Consider the following 18,464-nt stretch of genomic DNA (forward strand, 5'->3'; position numbering starts at 1 on the left):
GAGTTTCTCCAGAATCAGTAAATCACTGAATCTCTCTGTCTTTCCAGAGTACTGAATGTTGACTGTGGTATGTAATTGGGCATTAAAAGGTGTTAGCAAGATGCCTCCAGGGATCTAACTGAGGGCTAATGCAATCAGAGAGGACTTCATTAAGTGGGACTTGGGTCGGTAAAAATCTTTTTCCTTACCAGCAGGAAATTAATGATAATCAGTATTTGTATAGTATTTATCATATCTTCGCAACATCACTGGATGCCATCTTTGTTTTTATCCTCATTTTCTAGATGAAGAAATCGAAGCTCAGAGAGGGTCAAGACATCCATTTAGCTAGAGGCAGAGCTGGAACTAGGAACCAGATCTAAGGAAACCAAAAGCACCTTTATAAAGATTTTGTTCCATATCGGTAAAATCAGTGAGTACCTCTGTGGAGAGGGCCACGACAGTCTTTGATTTCACTTTCAAGCAGTCGATAAAGAAAATTGGGAGAAATAAGGACCGATCATTTTGCCAGAGCTAATGTAAAATTCTATCAATGGACACTGTTAACGCTTACCGGCTTTATAAAAGACTACGATTCCCAGCATGCCACAAGGTACCTCTGGGAGGACTTCCATTCCCAGCATGCTGTACTTTGGAACTCTGAGTCCCAGAATGCAACGCTCCCTTGCTCCCAGAGCGTCGTCGAGACTACAGTTCCCAGCATGCAGTGCCGCCCCCAGTTTCTGGCGTCCCGCTGGACCCCGCTTCGGAGAGACCTTTTGGACTCCAGAGGGCGGGTCCTGAAATCCCAGTCTCCTTTGGGGGACGTGTCCGCGGGCCAGTTCTGGCGCGTTGGGCCTGTCCAGACGAAGCCTCGAAGGGATTGGTTGGGGCCTGCCCCGGGCTTCCCTCAGGCAGCGTTTGAGGCAGCCCCAACAGGGTCCTCCTGGGGCCTTTCTCCCTTTGAACTGCGGTGGCGGGCGGGCGCACTGTCTCCTGCACCCCTCAGGGCCGGGGCCGCCATCACCATGGCCACAGCTGCGAGTCGGCCCTGCGACGGCGGGTCGCGGGACATCTTGTGGCGCGTGAGTGCGGCGCGCACTATGGCGCGCCCTCGGCCCGCAGCTGGAGTCGGGCCTGGCGGGCGGGCGGGCGGGTGCTCGCGGGCGCGCTGGTTGGCGGAGGGCCGGCTTCTGTGTAGCGTGGGGAGCGCGTGGGGAGGGGGCGACCAGAGGGACCGATTGATTACAGGGATGCGGGGGGTGTCCCGAGTGGAATCTGATTGCGGGGTGGGCGGGGCGGGCTAGGGAAAGCTGGTTACTCGTGTGTGCTAGCCGGACATCCTGAGTGTAAACTTGTCATGGGGTGGGACAGGAGTCCTGAGTGGAGGCTGGTTAGAATGACAGGGATGACCTGCACGGGAACTGGGGCAGGGATGGTCAAGAGTTTTATGCAAGGGTGGTGTACCTGGTAGGTGCAAAATAAATAGCTTGTTGACTACTTGGAGTAGGAAGTGGGAAAGAATGTCTAGAATTGGAAAGAGTGTGGTGTGGCCTTAGCAGAGGCTGTATCCCAAGCTAAAAATTTTGAGTCCTTAAGTCTTGCCTGTTCTTTACCACCTATATTATCAATTACTGATGTCCTGTAGATGTACTTCAGGAAATATGACTGCAGTTTTTTTGGGTTTTTTTGTTTTGTTTTTTCTCCTTTTTTCCTTTCCCATTGCCACTGCCTTCCTTCAGACACTGACTGTAAACTTTGGCTTTGGGCAGTTGTGGTAGACTGCCTCCTAATTGTCTCTTGTGTGGGTCTTGCCTCCTCTGATCCATCTCCATCATAGGCACCTTACAAACCCAAGAGTATTTTACCTTCCAAAATGTAAATCCGATTAAAGTAAAGCACTTTCATGCTTCAGACCCCTCAGTACCTCTTCTTTACTCACTTAATCAGCAGTGTATCTTGTGTCTCTAAGTGGTAGACACTGGTGATTCACACATGAATACAATGCAGTAATTGCCCAATAACTGCCATAGCTAATAATTGCGAACACAATTATGGTATACAGATGATCCCTATAAAATGTATACACCTTTTAGATATTGACATATCAATCAATTAAACCTAAAGAGAGAAGTCTAAGTTGCTGTAAAATACAGTTGTAAAACTAAGACAATACCTCTCCTTCCTTAAAGTGTGATATTTAATGTAGCATCTGACGCTGGACTAAATGCAAGCATCAGTTCACTGATAACACAAGATTTGGTAGTTGTATGCAATGTTATTAATAGGAGTAACCATTGGGGTTTATATATAGCTGCACGGACTATGATCTGGGTGTAAATACTAGTGATTAACATCCCATATGAAAAGATAGGATTTGCATAACTGAAATAACTGAAGTAGTGTGACTTCCTGATTGAGGGATTTTGTTTGTTTAATTATAGGTTTTGGGCTGGAGGATAGTTGCAAGTATTATCTGGTCAGTGCTGCTTCTACCCATCTGTACCACAGTATTTATAATCTTCAGCAGCATTGATTTATTTCATCCTATTCGGTGGCTCTCTGGTAAGTAGTACTCAGTTTGGGGAAATCAAATTTACAGGACCCGTTTCTCAACATAAAAGTTGTGTTATGTTTCAAGCCACCCAGGTGCCCCTCAAATAATTTTTTAATCACTGCCTATATTGATAGGCATGGCAAAACATTCACCTTGAGGTAACCTTAAGGCATTCCTTTTATAGATCATCTTTTCACTATATAATTATAAGATTAGTAAACCTGTCAGAGATCTGTATTATCACATGAACAAAAAGATTATTAGAAGACCACATAAATGAAAACTTGCCTTAATTTTTGTTTATGTGTTTGTCTTTTTTGATTGCTTTTTTGACATTTTCTTTTTAAGGACCAGAACTGTTTCCTTTATCTATTTAAAAATTTGGAATAGAAAATATGACATCTTTTTAGAAAACCTGTCTGAAATTAAGACTACTTCATTTCTGTATTGTGGCTAATAAGAAAAAGGTGAGAAGAGAGAGAAGAGGAAGGAGTTAAAGACTAAGAAACATAGATGTAAACACAAAGACTGATGAGGAGGAAAAGCTTGGAGCAGACTAAATGTTTCTCAAAAATCCATGGACATGAAAATAAAATTAAATTTATTAAACTATGATCATGTTAATTAATAATAACCTCCAAATTATTGCCATGTACTGCATGCCACATACCATTCTAAGCATCTTAGTATATTGTTATCCTTCCTACAACCCTATATAATAAAGAGGTATTATCCCTGCTTTATAAATGAGGAGGCTGACGCTCAGGTTATAGAAGTCTGTGCAGAGACACACAGTCAGTCAGTAACTGAACCAGGATTTGAACATTGGTCTCTGACTTCAAAGCCTGTTTTTCCACATACCACACTGGAATTAGAGAGAAGTGTTGCCAGAGTAGGTTTTGAACTCTAAAGTTCTGCCTAAAGCTAAGAAGCACATATACTCTTGAAATTCTTTTTATTTCCCTTTCCACAACAATAATAGAATAAAGAATTATAGTCATGTTAAGTTTCTTATTGAGACGTCTCAATCACTTCTTGCATGGGACCTACGGGGCAGATAAAATTAAGCCATAAGCCAGCACGGGGATGGCAGGTATTTCTGTAACCACCTTCTCTGAGTCTGGATCACTCATTGATCTTGGCGGTCTGGTCACAAGCTTGGAATATTCAGTACTGAAATCTAGAACCATTACCAATTGTTCAGATTTGGCATTTAAGAAAAAACTTTTTGCCATTTCATGGGCCAGCGTTTTTTAATCCTAATAATACTTTCTCTCCAGATTGGATTTGATTTATGCCATTTTTCTCATCAAATGTTACTCATCTCCTTCAACTTTTGCTTCAAAGTCTTTTTAGAGAAATTGTACTCTTTCCTTACTTATTTCCAGTCACATGAATCGGTTCTTTCATTCTCTTAGTTCAGTATAATGTTGGGGTTTAATTGTGAATCCTTAACAAAAACTCTTTATTAATTTTGGTGAATAAATTATACTCTTAAAAGTTATTGATTTCATTATTAAGCTTTAGTCTCTTCAGAAAATGTATTTCCTTGCTATTAAGCTTTAGTCTCTTCAGAAAATGTATTTCCTTGCTGTTTTTATTTCTCTTATTTATGTTTTTAGGTGTAACATAAGTATATATGTTAAACTTGGCCAGATTTTTTAAATGGAATATTGCTTGTTGAACTACTCTAAAATGTGAATATATTAGTGTTTTACAAGGATATCATGATTTTTTTGTTTTTTTAATTCAGCATTTAAATGATTTATGGATTATGCTATTTTCAGAAATGTTACTCATTTAGCTATAGGAGCTAATTGCATTTGTTAAGAAGAGATCTGAAAAATATTTACATTGTAAAAAGAAGCCTTGTCGGTGTATTACTAAATGTGGTACTTCTCTGTTTCACATGAGGAAAGACATTTGCATATGGTAGTATTTTGTCTGATGTTAACATCTGGGTCCTCTAAAAGAAATTCTAGTATAATTTTAAAGGACCCAGAGCTTGGTCCAAATAACTCACACTGTAGTTCTTGAGTTGATGTCCTGTAGGACCTGTCAGCAGTGTATGAGTAAATTCTTGAAGAAAAGATAACTTTTAAAATGAAAGTTACAGTTGTGGTTCAAACCCTTTTTCTGTTGCAATATACTAATCATGACTACATGACTGAATGAACTTACTAATTCATCTCTCTTATGTTTTAGATTCTTTCAGTGATCTGTATAGTTCCTATGTAATCTTTTACCTCCTGCTGCTGTCAGTGGTAGAAGTAATAATAAGTATTTTTAATGTGGAGTTCTATGCAGGTGAGTTTTCAAATGTTAATCATCATAAAAATATGTGAATTTATATTCTTAATGGCAGGCTCAATGCATTTTGTATGTGGGTGTGTATAATAGGCTTGTTTTGTGTCAGCTTAAAATGTGTATACAGAATCATTTGCTTTGCATGTTTTAACTAAAAATTTATTTGAAGGTTAATTTCTCTCTGTTTAAAAAATATCTAGAGCTCTTAGGACAGATATTGTATGATTTCACTTATATAGGAGGTTCCTAGAGTCGTCTAATTCATAAAGACAGAAAATAGAATGGTGGTGGCCACAGGCTGGGGGGGGGAGGGGATGGGGAGCTGTTTGATGGGCACAGAGTTGCAGTTGAGGTGGTGGGAAAGTCTTGAGGTACATGGTGGTGATGGTTAGACAACAATGAGTATACTTATGCCACAGATCTATATGCTTAAAGATGGTTAAAATGGGGGAAAAAATGGTTAACATAGCAAACTTTACTTATGTGTGTTTTACCACAATAAAAAAAAATTTAGACCTTTTAATAGTTCACAGCTGCTGTTAAGGCTGTGACTCAGCAGATGTATTATAAAAATAACTCCTTTATAGGGTAGGAGATCAGGACCAGATGATTTCTGAGGTCCTTTTCAAATATAAAAGTCTATAATTCTGTAGTTTAAAAAAACAACAACTGTATGTTTTGCCTTGAGAGAATCACCTGCTAGATTCCAGAGCTTGTTCTTTTTCCCGTTTCTCTTTTTACTTTTTGTGCCTTTTCTGATTCCTGTGTCTATCCTTGTGGTACAGTCAGAAGCTTCTTCTGACACTTCTTTTTTGACTGTAACATCATTCCTCTTTTTAGCTCTTCAGTAGTTGCTTCTTAGAGTTGGTATAAAATTTCCAGTCCTACTCTGGATGTTATAACACATACCCTTTTCCTTTGCTTTCCTAATCTCTCACTCCTAGCTGTTGGATCTCTTTTTCTGTTCAAGCCATATACAGATCTCCTTGGCTTATAGCACGTGTTCTTTTATATGGTCCCATGTACCTAGGTCATCTTGATGTAGATGCCACACTAGGGCTTTCCATCCTGTCATTCTTAAAGTCTGATTAGTCACTTTGGCTCATTCCTTCAACAAGCATTCTATGTGCTGTGCATGGTGTGGGGATAAGACATAAGTATTATGGTCCCAGTTATCCCTAGAGGATCACAATTAATGAGGAGACAGAGTAAACATCAAATATATTCAATTACAATAGACTGGATAGTATGGGAATATATAGGAGCACCATTTACCCAGCATGGGAAGCTTCCTGGAGGAGGTGATGCTTAAAGGATGAATTGTATTAATTCGAGAAGGAAGATGATGATCCAGGGAAGAGGATAGCACATAAAAAGGCTTAGAGACACGAGAAGCTTTGGTATGTTCAGAACATTTTAAATCAGTTGCACACTCGGTAGGTCTCATGGGCATTTCTTGGGGGGAGGGAGAGGTGATAGCAGCCTCTTTCTCAAAGTGTAAAGCACCTAAGCCCTCTCCCTTCACACGAATTTTCCATGTCTCTACAGTCTCTTTACTTGGAATATATTAAAAGAAGAATGTGTATGTGGATAGGTCAGGAAACCCTCTACTAGCTGTTTTCAAAGGTCAACATCCCTCCTACCCACACTCGCCTACCCCAGCACACTTCCAGAAAACTTATTTTGATTATCAGAGAGGTATTAGAAATTCCTATACGAACATTTATTTTGGTATTCAGTGTTGTCATTATTTGCGTAGTTTGTGGTTTATTTTTCACAATTGGACTATATATTGACCAGTTCAAATGCTGAAGTAAAAATAACTTGTCAGAGGACAAGCACTATCTTTTAAAAATTATGATTTCTTCTTTTCTGGCACCTAAGAGAATGGCAGGGTAGACACTATTTGAACTATTCGGAAATTTTAATTAAAAAGAACTGAAAAATGTTAATCCTGCTGTCCTTAGGTTTCATCTCTCAGAATCTTTGGTTTCTCTTTTTCGTGTGCATCTTTTTATATTCAATCTTTTCAAAATCTTTTAACTGCAATTTTTTTTTTTTTTAAAGATTTTATTTATTTATTTGACAGAGAGAGACACAGCGAGAGAAGGAACACAAGCAGGGGGAGTGGGAGAGGGAGAAGCAGGCTCCCCGCAGAGCAGGGAGCCCGATGCAGGACTCGATCCCAGGACTCTGGGATCATGACCTGAGCTGAAGGCAGTTGCTTAACCGACTGAGCCACCCAGGCGCCCTTAACTTCAAATTTTTGAGAATTTTTCTGTACTTTACATTGACTCTGTGTTTCTTCCTCCCCTCTGGAATAGTCGTGCAAGTATGAGAGGGAATAATAGTTCAGGTCCTCTGACTACATTCGCTGCAGTCTAAAGCCTAAAGCCATGGTAATGTGCTTTGTTTACAGTTGTGCCTTCCATTCCCTGCTCCAGACTGGCACTGATAGGGAAGATCATTCACCCTCAGCAGCTCATGCACTCATTTGTCCACGCTGCAATGGGGATGCTGGTGGCTTGGTGTGCTGCGGTGATAACCAAGGGTCAATACAGTTTTCTTGTGGTTCCCTGCACTGGTACTGAGAGGTAATGGTAACTACATTTTTTTCTATAGAACCTTGTCTAGTTACTAAGCCAAAGGTGACCTGGATAGGTAAATAGTTTATGGGCATTCTTTGCTTTCGAGACTTTTATGGAAGTTGCTTTTATACATAATATCAAATGTTTTTGATATTTATGTTTGTTGAATTCAACAGTTTTTTTTTTAAACATTGTCTGTGCAAGGTACTGTGGTAGGTGCTGCTGGATTTATGAGAGGGATTCATGCATAGATTATAGGTCCTTGAGAGTTAAGAACAGGAGGGGAATTAAGCCATGGACACAAACGGATGTGATAGGAGAGAAATAGGAATTTATGTGACATGGGATGTAATAAGAAAGTGAGATGTGCACATAAAACCTGTGGCAGTTCAGGAAACAGGGAAGATCCCTGGCTTCTTAGAGGAGGTGGCGTTTAGGTTGGGGTTTAAGGAAGGATTGTATGGGAAGAATGAAGGAAAAACTTTAAAATAATTACAACCACCTTCTTCAGTAGAGTACTTTTATAATTTTGAAACTGATACAGTTTTTTGGTGGGGAGAGCACACGCAGGGGCAGGGGGCAGAGAGAGAATCTTAGAGAATCTTGAGCAGAATCTTAGAGAATCTTAAGCAGGCTTCACACCTGGCATGGAGCCCAATGGGGCTCAGTCTCACAACCCTGAGATCATGACCTGAGCCAAAATCAAGAGTCGATTGCTCAACTGACTGAGCCACCTCGGCGCCCCATAAACTGATAACAGTTCTTGAACACATGACATTGATAAAAATTTCAGGTTGACATTCTGACTTTAAAAATAAAAAAAGATTACAGTAGTAATCTTAAGTTCTCTATTTTTTCTTCTTTTTTTTAGATTTTATTTATTTGAGAGAGAGCACGAGTGAGGGGCAGAGGGGCAGAGGGAGAGGGAGAAGCAGACTCCTCACTGAGCAGGGAGCCCATCTCGGGCTCTGTCCTAGGACCGCAGGATCATGACCTGATGCTGAAGGCAGGCACTTAACTGACTGAACCACCCAGGCACCCCTATACTACTGAATATTTAATTTCTTTTTGTCCCCCAGTTACTATTATGTAAGGCAGGTTTTTTTTTTTCCTAATATGATCAATTTTCTTTAGTGGAAAGGGCCCCGTGAGGGATTGCTCAATTATAAGAGACAACACAGAGAGAAGCCCAAAGTGATGGCATCTCTAGCAGGTCCATAACGTTCAGTTCTAGTTCCTCTCTGTCCACATGTAAGCAGCGTTGCTTGCTATCACAGGGGACATTCTTACGTTTACCAGATTTCCAGAGGAAGAGCTAAAGAGTTAGCCTTTAGAGAGGTCAAATTCTCATGCATCAGGGAAAGGGTTTTGTTCATCTTTTGCCCTCACTGAACCTGAAGTGAACCATTTTGTTAGAATTTGGGACATTTCTTAAGTGAGTAAGTCAAAGTTTGAGCCTAAAGCAGTGATACATGTCCCTGACTGTTGAATTAATAACCTAACTTTTTCTCTCCAGTTTAAATAGCCCTGCTGCACAGACCTGCTTAAATGAGTATCACCTTTTTTTTCTACTGGCTGGAGCGTTTATGGGCTACAGCTATAGTCTCCTGTATTTTATTAACAACATGAACTATCTGCCATTTCCCATCATACAGGTAAGATAGCATTTGGGCGCTACCTTATGTCAGCATGTGGCAGATGCAAAATTGCCTGGATGTATGTATATATAACTGGCCTTATCTGATTAATTCAAGATTTGATCAGTAAAACTTAGGACTGAGATCATCAAAATGCCATTTGGAGAGGAGAGATTTGTCTTCATGAGTTTTAGCATATGTGTGAGAGCTATCACTGCCCTTCCCACTGCCACTCTGAGAACACTGCTTTGCCCCACTCTTTCCCTCCCTGCTAGGTAGTGGCAGTTGCTGTGACCTAGCAGGGCTGGGGGAGGAGGATGATGACATTCATGCAGCGTACCTCTGTGCAGCTGCCGGCTTCTTTTTGAACCTAAGAACTCATGGGCTTGAGGATGTGCAAGTAAGTATAGAATGTCAGTTACTGTCTCACATCTTTTCTAGAACGAGGCATGATGTGTATAAATAAAACAGTTTTGACTGGTTTGAGTAGGACAGTTCAGACTATCTTTCAGTTAGGTTTTTAAAGATCTAATCTGGTGGGGAGCCTTCTGTGCAACTAGAACCACCTTCTAAGGCAGGAGAGAGAAAGATCAGTTGAGATTTCTCCTGTGGCATCAAGGTTCTCCCCCAGCTGTTCCCACTCTTCCCAACTGTGTTCTTATTCGCTTCATTCCTGTGCTGTGGCAGGCTGAGGACTGGGCCTTGGAGCAAAACTATTAGAACCAGCCCCTTCCCACTAGGACCCAGTCTGGTGGGGAGGGAGTGACATGTAAACAAACATGTCATGAGAGTATGAGGGTGTGTAGGTTTGGCTTCTGGTTTCACTGAAGTTCCTACCTGCCTTTTGCCTCCATGAGAACAATCTGTTGAAAATTCACGTACTGCAAAGAGGTAGTGCTCACAGAAAAGGAGCTGGCCCTTACCTCCCTGCAAACCATGAGTGTATGAAGAAAGAGTCCCAGTTAGAAATTCTTCACATTTTGAGAAGATGAATTAAAAGCAGAGTATCAGCTTTGCCACTTTAAAATTTTACAAGGAGGAAAAACCCTGAAATTCTATACAGAAATATCCATGCTGAATCATATTTGATCCAAATATAATTAAGAATATAGAGAAGAAAAGTGTTAGAGAAAAATGAGATACCCCAAAATACCTTGCTTCCCCCTGGACCTCATTTGAAAGTGACCATTTGTTTAACATCACAGACATGCAGTAGAGTAAATGTAGGAGCAGACCAGTAATTGATAGTACTAATAAATTGTTCCTACCATGTAATGTCACATTTGTAAAATTTGACTACTAAATTATTTTGTAATTTCTATTGACAAAATTTTAGATTTATTCTTGTATCCCAGAAGTTTCTCTTCTGATGGTAATATTTAGCTTTTACTTCAGGTTTAACTTTGGCAGAAGGTTAACTTCTGACATTTGGCCATTCAGTATTTGGCCAAAATATATTTTGGGGGCCTCTCTTGTAACCGTGAGTGTATAGTATTTGGTCTGCCCGGCTGGGTGCTCTCTCCAGCCTGGGGATGCTTGGAATAGGGGTTTTGTTGGGTGGGTACAGTGGAATAAGGGAGGTCAGGATTTGGGCAGGAGCAGTTGAAATGATGAATCTTTGTGCCCAGGATCATAGTTTTTCATCTATCTCGTTTGTAACTGTGTTTGTTTCCCAGCTGTGTAGATTTACCTTCTCAGAAGATTGAAGGGGAAGGAGGACACCATACCTTAGCTTTCTTTGCTTATCCCTAAGAGCCTGGTGTGCATTGTATGATCTTCCCTTAATGCGCTTTAAGTTGCTAAGGAAAGCAGGATTATCAGGAAATTGTAAGCTTGATGTGAGATCAGGCCTATTTCTTCTTCTGAACCTCCATAAAGTGATATGATGGCAATCGCCATTTACTTTTCTTCTTTAACTGGCCAAGCTGACCAGAGAATGTTAGACCTCAAAATAAGAATTTTTTTACAAGCAATAACAACCATTATTATTAGCATCATCATCATCATCATCATCATTATTTTTGGTGCTGCCTGTCAGCTTTCTTCCTAAGAGTATAGTGGTAACATTTTGATTAAAAAATATTCAAATACTGTAGATAAAATTAAAGTTCCCTTTGGCCATTCTGGGGCCAGTCTCAATCTTTGCCTCAGAGATAATTGTGACCAGTTTAGTGTATATTCTGCTAGGCTCTTTTCTGTACATTTACATATGTAGGACCTATAACATATATCTTGTGGGGTGGAGCTTCCATTAATAGTTTTATATTGTCCTTATTATTCAGTAACTACAGTTTTCATGTAACTATGAAAAATTATATCTTTTTAAAGATCTAATTCTAACCAATTTACCATTAGCCTACTAATTTTTCTTTAAACTAGTCTATAGTTCTAAAACCAATTCCATTGTCTTTATCATATTCTTAATGACAGACTGATAGGGAAAAGCAGAACATTAGCATGGAGTAGAGGACAAAGAAGTGGATGAACATCAAGACAGGGCTTGGCAAGTTCTAGGCCAACAAGACTAAAAGTATTAAATGAGATAAGAATTATAGAGCCTGGCACATAATAAATCCTCAGTAAAGGGTTAGTTTCTAGCCAAATCACAGAAGAAACCCAATAGGGAATTGAAAAACACTTCAGCTACGGAGCAGTAAGAGGGTATATTAGCTATTCTCTGCATATCTACTGAAATGCCTACCTGTTTCCCTAGCCTCTTTGGACCCTTGTGAGTCATGGTTGAGGTGAGAGCTTCAGTAGGAATAGTATAGGAACTATACCCTTTTTATTGGGGGGTCAAGTAAGAAGGTTAGCATCCAATGGCTGCATGGAATTGTGCCATTCCATATCTCAGACTTTGAACATATCCAAATAAACCAGGATACTTGAAGCTGTGTGTTTAGTGACCAAGTATTCATATGGGCTGCTTTTTGGTAAGATGCTGTAGGAGTTCACAGACGTGGTATGAAGATAAAACTTTTACCTATGTATATAATTATTTGCTTTTCTTTAGCTTCTGAATTTTCTTAAAGAAGGATCAGTCGTAATAGAAGCACAAAAGAAGACCAGAATTTGGGAAATTCATCTTTGCTTCATTAAATTTCCTTAGGTTCTTTCCAATAATTTAAAAATATTTTTTCCATTGGCATTTTTGGGGCAGGGAGAGGAGGGGGGCTAATAATCTTTATTTCACAAGAAGTGTAGTTTTATCAGGAAAAAAGCATTTCACATTTTTTCTTAATTGATACTTCTTAGATTGTTAGAATTGAAGGTACTACTCATTTATGCACTGTTTAGCTGGGTCAGCCTTCTTATCGCACAGATAACTGGAGACATGACTTGCTCAGTGCTGCAGAGAGAAGCACTAGAACTCAGGTCTCCTGACTCAGTCTAGTGTCTTCTTCTGCCTCTAGTTTTTCTTGCAGATAGCATTTAAAAACAGTGTAGAGGCAGTGTGTACATTATATTTAAGATTGAAGTCTCTGAAACTGGCCTGCGTGGATTAAAATGTCAGATTTTCCTTTTGCTAACTGGTAAATTGGTTCAGTGTGCCTCAGTTTTCTCATTAATAAGATGAGGATAATAATGGAACCTTCTTTATAGGGTTGTGCTTAGAATAGTACATGGTACATGCTAAGCAGCCAATGAATGTTAGCTGCTGTTGTTCTGATCATCATGTTTTTTGTACTTACTCCATCTCCATAGTCCTCAGTTTAAGTATAGATCAGTATTGTTAATTTTGTCATTTCTGCTCTCATATTAACGAGATCTGTATGATGTAAATATTAAATATTTTATCATCAGAAATCATTGATTTTTTACCTCTGGAATAAACTTTGTTTTTTTATACAATGATTATGTTTTTTATATGTGGACTGTTTTAGTTATGTGTTTGCTTTAGAATGAAATAGATCCTCTTCTTGGATGTGTCATTTGATTCTGTTTTTCTTTTTTTTCATAGCAATACAAGTTCTTACGCTTCAGGAGATCTCTGCTCTTGTTAGTTAAGCATAGTTGTGTGGAATCACTGTTTCTGATTAGAAATTTCTGCATCGTGTATTATTTTCTTGGTAAGAATTTCTGCTTTTTCATACAATGTATGTGCTAGCTCATAGCTCAGAAAATGTCAGTTTCAAAGTAATTTTTTTTTTTTAAGATTTTATTTATTTATTCATGAGAGACAGAGAGAGAGACAGAGGCAGAGGGAGAAGCAGGCTCCCCGTGGAGCAGGGAGCCTGATGCGGGACTCGATCCCAGGACCCTGGGATCATGACCTGAGCCGAAGGCAGACGCTTCACCGACTGAGCCACCCAGGCGTCCCTCAAAGTCATTTTTTTTTTTTTTAAAGATTTTATTTATTTATTTGAGAGAGAATGAGAGAGAGAGAGCAGGAGAGGGGGGAGGGTCAGAGGGAGAAACAGACTCCCTGCCGAGCAGGGAGCCCGATGCGGGACTCGATCCTGGGACTCCAGGATCATGACCTGAGCCGAAGGCAGTCGCTTAACCAACTGAGCCACCCAGACACCCCCTCAAAGTCATTTTTTTTTTTTTTAAAGATTTTATTTATTTATTTATTTGAGAGAGAGAAACAGCATGAGAGAGGATAGGGTCAGAGGGAGAAGCAGGCTCCCTGCCGAGCCGGGAGCCCGATGTGGGACTCGATCCCAGGACTCCGGGGTCATGACCTGAGCCGAAGGCAGTCGCTTAACCAACTGAGCCACCCAGGCGCCCTCAAAGTCATTTTTGATTGTATTTGTATGTTCCTTAATTTTAGGTATGTGATTAGTCCAACTGATTCATTGTTTAGATTGTCATAGAGTATTTAGTTAAGGGATAATATTGTTAAAGAAAATTTGGTATATACATACAATGGGATATAATTCAACCTTAAAAAAAGAAGGAAATCCTATCACAAGCTACAACATGGATAAACCTTGAGGACATCATACTAAGTGAAATAAGCCAGTCGCAAAAAGACAAATACTGCATGATTCTTCTTACATGAGATATTATTTGAGTAGTCAAACTCTTAGAAACAGAAAGTAGAATTGTGCTTGCCAGGAGCTGTGTGGGGAGGGGAAAGGGAGAGTTGTTGCTCGGTGGGTAGAGAGTTTCAGTTTGCAAGATGAAAAAGTTCAGGAGATCTGTTGCACAAGGTGTATATGGTGTATGTACACTTAGTGGTTAAGATGGTAAATTTTGTTATGTGGTTTTTACCACAATAAAAAAAAATTCTTTTTTAAAAAAGAAGAAAATACTGTATATTACTCTATAAATAACATACTCCTTTTATAACTTTTTGTAACTTGGTATGAATATACTGGAAATATCCTGCTGCTGAGGGAACCTTATAGAATTTATTAACATGAATTTTAAACACAAAAATACTTGTACTTATTTAATATGATGAGCAGTTCAAGTTGAATGGAAAACATTAATCTCAATAGCAACACATAATAATATAAACAAAATTCAACATCCTAAAATACTGTTTTCAAACTATAGGTTTCCCCACTATCTGAAAGTAGAGAGTTCCTGTGAAACCTTTTGTAAGCCGAAATGGCACAAAGTGAAGTAGCAATTAGCTTTAATTTACAGGGAAAGAGTTTTGAACATCCCCCACCCCCAAAATAACCTCTCAGGCTTTTCTGATGCTTCAGGACACATCTTGCTAATGGATGCACAAAACAAATGGAGATAAAGCACAGGTGCTCACTGACACAGTGAAAGCTATGGAGGCTTGATGCTGAGACGCTGAGCGGATTTCCTGGGTTAGGAGCTTGGCTGCGCCCCTCTCACTGTTCAGGATGCCCTGCTTCTGTACAGTAACAGCTCTGGCGTGGGGCAAAACAAGTGCTGAATGCTGTTTTCGCTTTTGTGCCTTATTCTTAAGTGTGGATTTCTTTCAGTTGGTGCAAACAGGTGCTAGCATAGGCCTTTCATAGAAATGAAGTGACATAACACAAACTTTGGAAAAGCAGGGGTTACCTATATAACTTTCTGACCCTACTTTTTTCTATGGAATAATTTTACAGAATTGTTCTCACTGGGTATAGGCCATTCTGTTGTCCACGTCATTCACTTGTAGTTTAAATAACCCATTTTTCTACATAGCTCTTATAATTGTCATTCTAAGGTTAACACTTTATTGTTTTTTATTAACCTGCTACCATGAGCCTGGATGTTCCCTACAGTTGTACATTTGGGCTGACATAGCAGCCGCATCAACATTTCCGTGGTCAGCTGTATCTTCTGTAATCCCATTTATGTTCCATTTCAGATTTCATTTCAGGAGTTACCACTTTTCATTTCTTTGTTGCACTTTGGTCTTTTTGGCCAGTTTCCTCTTTCAGTTACTCATTTTTGTAAAATGTTATGTGGGCTTTTCAGGGAGACAAGGAGGTAGCACAATTACATGTTTTGCTGTCTGTGCCTGAACTGAATAACAGACGTCAGTGACCAGTGGCCAGCAGACTTAGAAAGAAGGGATGTGATTAGTCAGAAGTTGTGGTGTGTATCTGTTATCTACATACCGATTTGTGTACTGAAAAGCTAGAAGTACTATATTCAGTTGCTCACAGTAAATGTACCGTGGTAACTGAAATTTGAATTGTGTTGTTGGGGGACTGTTGTGATTTAACTAAACCACTGAAGTATGACTGAAATATGTACATAATCTGACCTGTGCAAAGCAAGGACTTCGTATATTTAGAAATTATTCTCTTTTCCTGCCCATTCCTTTTTTTTTTTTTTTAAGATTTATTTATTTATTTTAGAGTGGAGGTGGTAGGGGGCAGAAGGAGAGAATCTTAAGGAGACTCCCCGCTAAGCACAGAACCCCATGTAGGGCTTGATCTCACAACCCTGAGCTGAGATCATGACCTGAGCTGAAATCAAGAGTTAAAACGCCTAACTGATGGAGCCACCTAGGCGCCCCTCCTGCCCATTCCTAATCAAACAATCTAGCTTTCTGACTGAGGTCTTGGTATCTACTTGGTCATCTCATCAACCTCATATTACAAAACATGGTTAAGATTTGCTTTATATATTAACTTTTTATGTTCATAGCGTGGTATTTTTTTCTCTCAGGCCATATCCCCAAAGCTTGGATTAGCACTGCGATGGACCTTCAGATAGATGAGTAAGTGACAGATGAAAAGTCTGATTTTTCATGCTGCTAGTTTCCATCCTTTTTAGGTGTTTGCCACTTTCCCGATGTGTTGTTCAGATTTAGCCTTTAAATTTTTAAAAAATGGTATTCATTTTGGAATATACCTAGTTCACATAATTTAAAATTTCAATGCCATAAAATAGGGTATACAGTTAAAAAGAATCCTTTTGCTCCAGTCTCTAGTCACCCAGTTCCTCTCCCTGGAAGTCAGCAATGATAATTTGTTTTTTATTAGATATAGCTTTTATATTATGGAAAAGTGGATTTCTTGAGTTGCATGGACATACCTCTCGTTTGCTTTTCTCCTCAATCATCATTCTCTGCTATGTTGTAGTAGGTGAGCACAGTGCTATGGTATTATTCTAATTTTGCCTCTAAGGAAGCCAAAATTGAACAGGGTCATGGGACCAGTTGAAGGTCGTTAAGTGGCAATCGAGTGGCAGCACTAGGGTGTATTGCTCTAGTTATTCCCAATGTACTTTGCACATAGTTAAAGCTTTAATCTTTACTTGGCAAATAAATGTAAATTTCTCTATTAGTATTTGTTCTTTTAATTATTGGCTATTCTACCGTGAGATTTTTTGTGTGTCATATATGGGTTTAACTAATACCATTTTTCGGGAGTGAGGATACTGGTATTTGTGGGTGCTTAAGATATTATGGTTTCTACATTGTGGATTTCAATTTCTTTTTTGTGTGGATTTCAATTTCTAACTTTTAAAAGTTCCTAGGTAAAATGTAGTTTTGTCCTCTGCTTAATTGCTAGATACGAAACTAAATGCATGGGTCATTTATTATGTTAGCCCAAATTTTACGTTGGGTCAAATGGAAAAAGAAAAATAATAATGATATTTGATTGTAATTTAACATAGTACTTTTTTCTTTCTTTCACTTAAAATATATTTTGTTCGTATGGCAGTGCCTAATATACTGTCCTTAATATATGGTGGGCCCTCAATAAATATTTACTTAAAATCTGAAAATAACTTTCTTCTCCCCAGGAAGTGTTAAGCACTATGCTGGGCACGCCTAACATAAGGTGTTTTAAATCTCATAATAGCCATAAGAGGTAGAAAGAGATTATGCCACCATTGTATGGATGAAGAAATTGAGGTGGGTTAGGTCAAGCAGTTAACATAATCACAGCACTGATAAATGGCAGAGCCAGAGGTACTAATCCTGTTTTTAAAATTGCTAGTTGTGTGATTGTAGGACTATGATGACTTTGCCAGTTGATCTATTCAAGGCTTTGGTAAAATAGTGTTCACTTTATTTAGCTTTTTTTTTTTTTTTTTTTTAAAGATTTTATTTATTTGAGAGAGAGACAGAGAGTGCTTGTGCGGTGTGGGGAGGGGCAGAATAAGAGGGACAAGCGGATTCCCCGCTGAGCACAGAGCCCCATGGGGCTGATCCCAGGACCCCAAGATCATGACCTGAGCTGAAGTCAGATGCTCAGCAGACTGAGCTACCCAGGCTCCCCTTCTTTTAGCCTTCTAACAGTTTCTTAAATTATTTTAAAAGTAAAGATTGTGATTTTAGATAGTGCCATGTGCTCTTAACTATTGTGGAACTGTTTTTAGGGTGTACAGATAAAGCTGAAATCTGGCCCAGGAGAGGTGCTAGTCTTGTTGAATGGTTATGTATCAAACTACAGAGCAACAATAGTAAAATTTTACCCAGCCTCTAAGGGTTGGTTTATAGGCTTGACTCATTCTTCCTCCATAGTAAATGACAGTGAAGATTTGGAACACAAGAAACTGAGCACAAATTTAGGTCTGTTCTTCCTTTAGGGCTCCCTTACATAGTTTATAAGAAAGTATTAGGGAGAGAATTTTATGGGGTGTAAAAGGAAAGGAGTCTGTATCACCATTATTACTTAGAAATAAGATTTATTTGTTTTTCATTATGAGGCCCCAAGTCTGTTAAATGCTTAGATTGTATTTTCCCCATAGGATTAAACAGTAATTTCTGCTTCCGTAGGCAGTTTCACAGGCCTCTTGACACTGTGCGTGGCCTCTTGAATCTCTCATTACTCTACCATGTCTGGCTGTGTGGTGTCTTTCTTCTGATGACTTGGTATATCTCATGGATACTCTTCAAAATCTTTGCCACAGAGGTTAGTATTGAGTTTTTTGTTAATGCTTTTGTGTTTTGAAGTGCACAGATTTATTTATAGCAGAGCACTGAGTATGCTCTTGTGCCCAGAGCCATTTTGAGTAAGTTGG

The 18,464-nt window shown here is 39.2% G+C and overlaps 1 protein-coding gene across 3 annotated transcripts in view; it reads left to right on the forward strand.

The window, feature by feature from the left end:
* The first annotated feature begins 748 nt into the window (after positions 1-748).
* NDC1 (NDC1 transmembrane nucleoporin) overlaps positions 749-18,464 on the forward strand; it is a 53,842-nt gene continuing 36,126 nt past the window's right edge. The window contains exons 1-8 of one of the 3 annotated variants that reach the window (XM_064589118.1): positions 749-1,064; positions 2,424-2,544; positions 4,742-4,843; positions 7,263-7,437; positions 8,948-9,086; positions 13,030-13,138; positions 16,158-16,209; positions 18,220-18,355. In XM_064589118.1, coding sequence (XP_064445188.1) covers positions 1,008-1,064; positions 2,424-2,544; positions 4,742-4,843; positions 7,263-7,437; positions 8,948-9,086; positions 13,030-13,138; positions 16,158-16,209; positions 18,220-18,355 — 891 coding nt within the window. In that variant the 5' untranslated portion in view covers positions 749-1,007. The remainder of the gene's footprint in view (positions 1,065-2,423; positions 2,545-4,741; positions 4,844-7,262; positions 7,438-8,947; positions 9,087-13,029; positions 13,139-16,157; positions 16,210-18,219; positions 18,356-18,464) is intronic. The other 2 variants (XM_064589119.1, XM_045897658.3) reach the window with 2 other exon arrangements.

This window comes from Mirounga angustirostris, unplaced genomic scaffold, assembly GCF_029215605.1.
Source record: "Mirounga angustirostris isolate CCGP_5_RB_7025 unplaced genomic scaffold, mMirAng1.0.hap1 SCAF_4, whole genome shotgun sequence".
NCBI lineage: Eukaryota > Metazoa > Chordata > Mammalia > Carnivora > Phocidae > Mirounga > Mirounga angustirostris.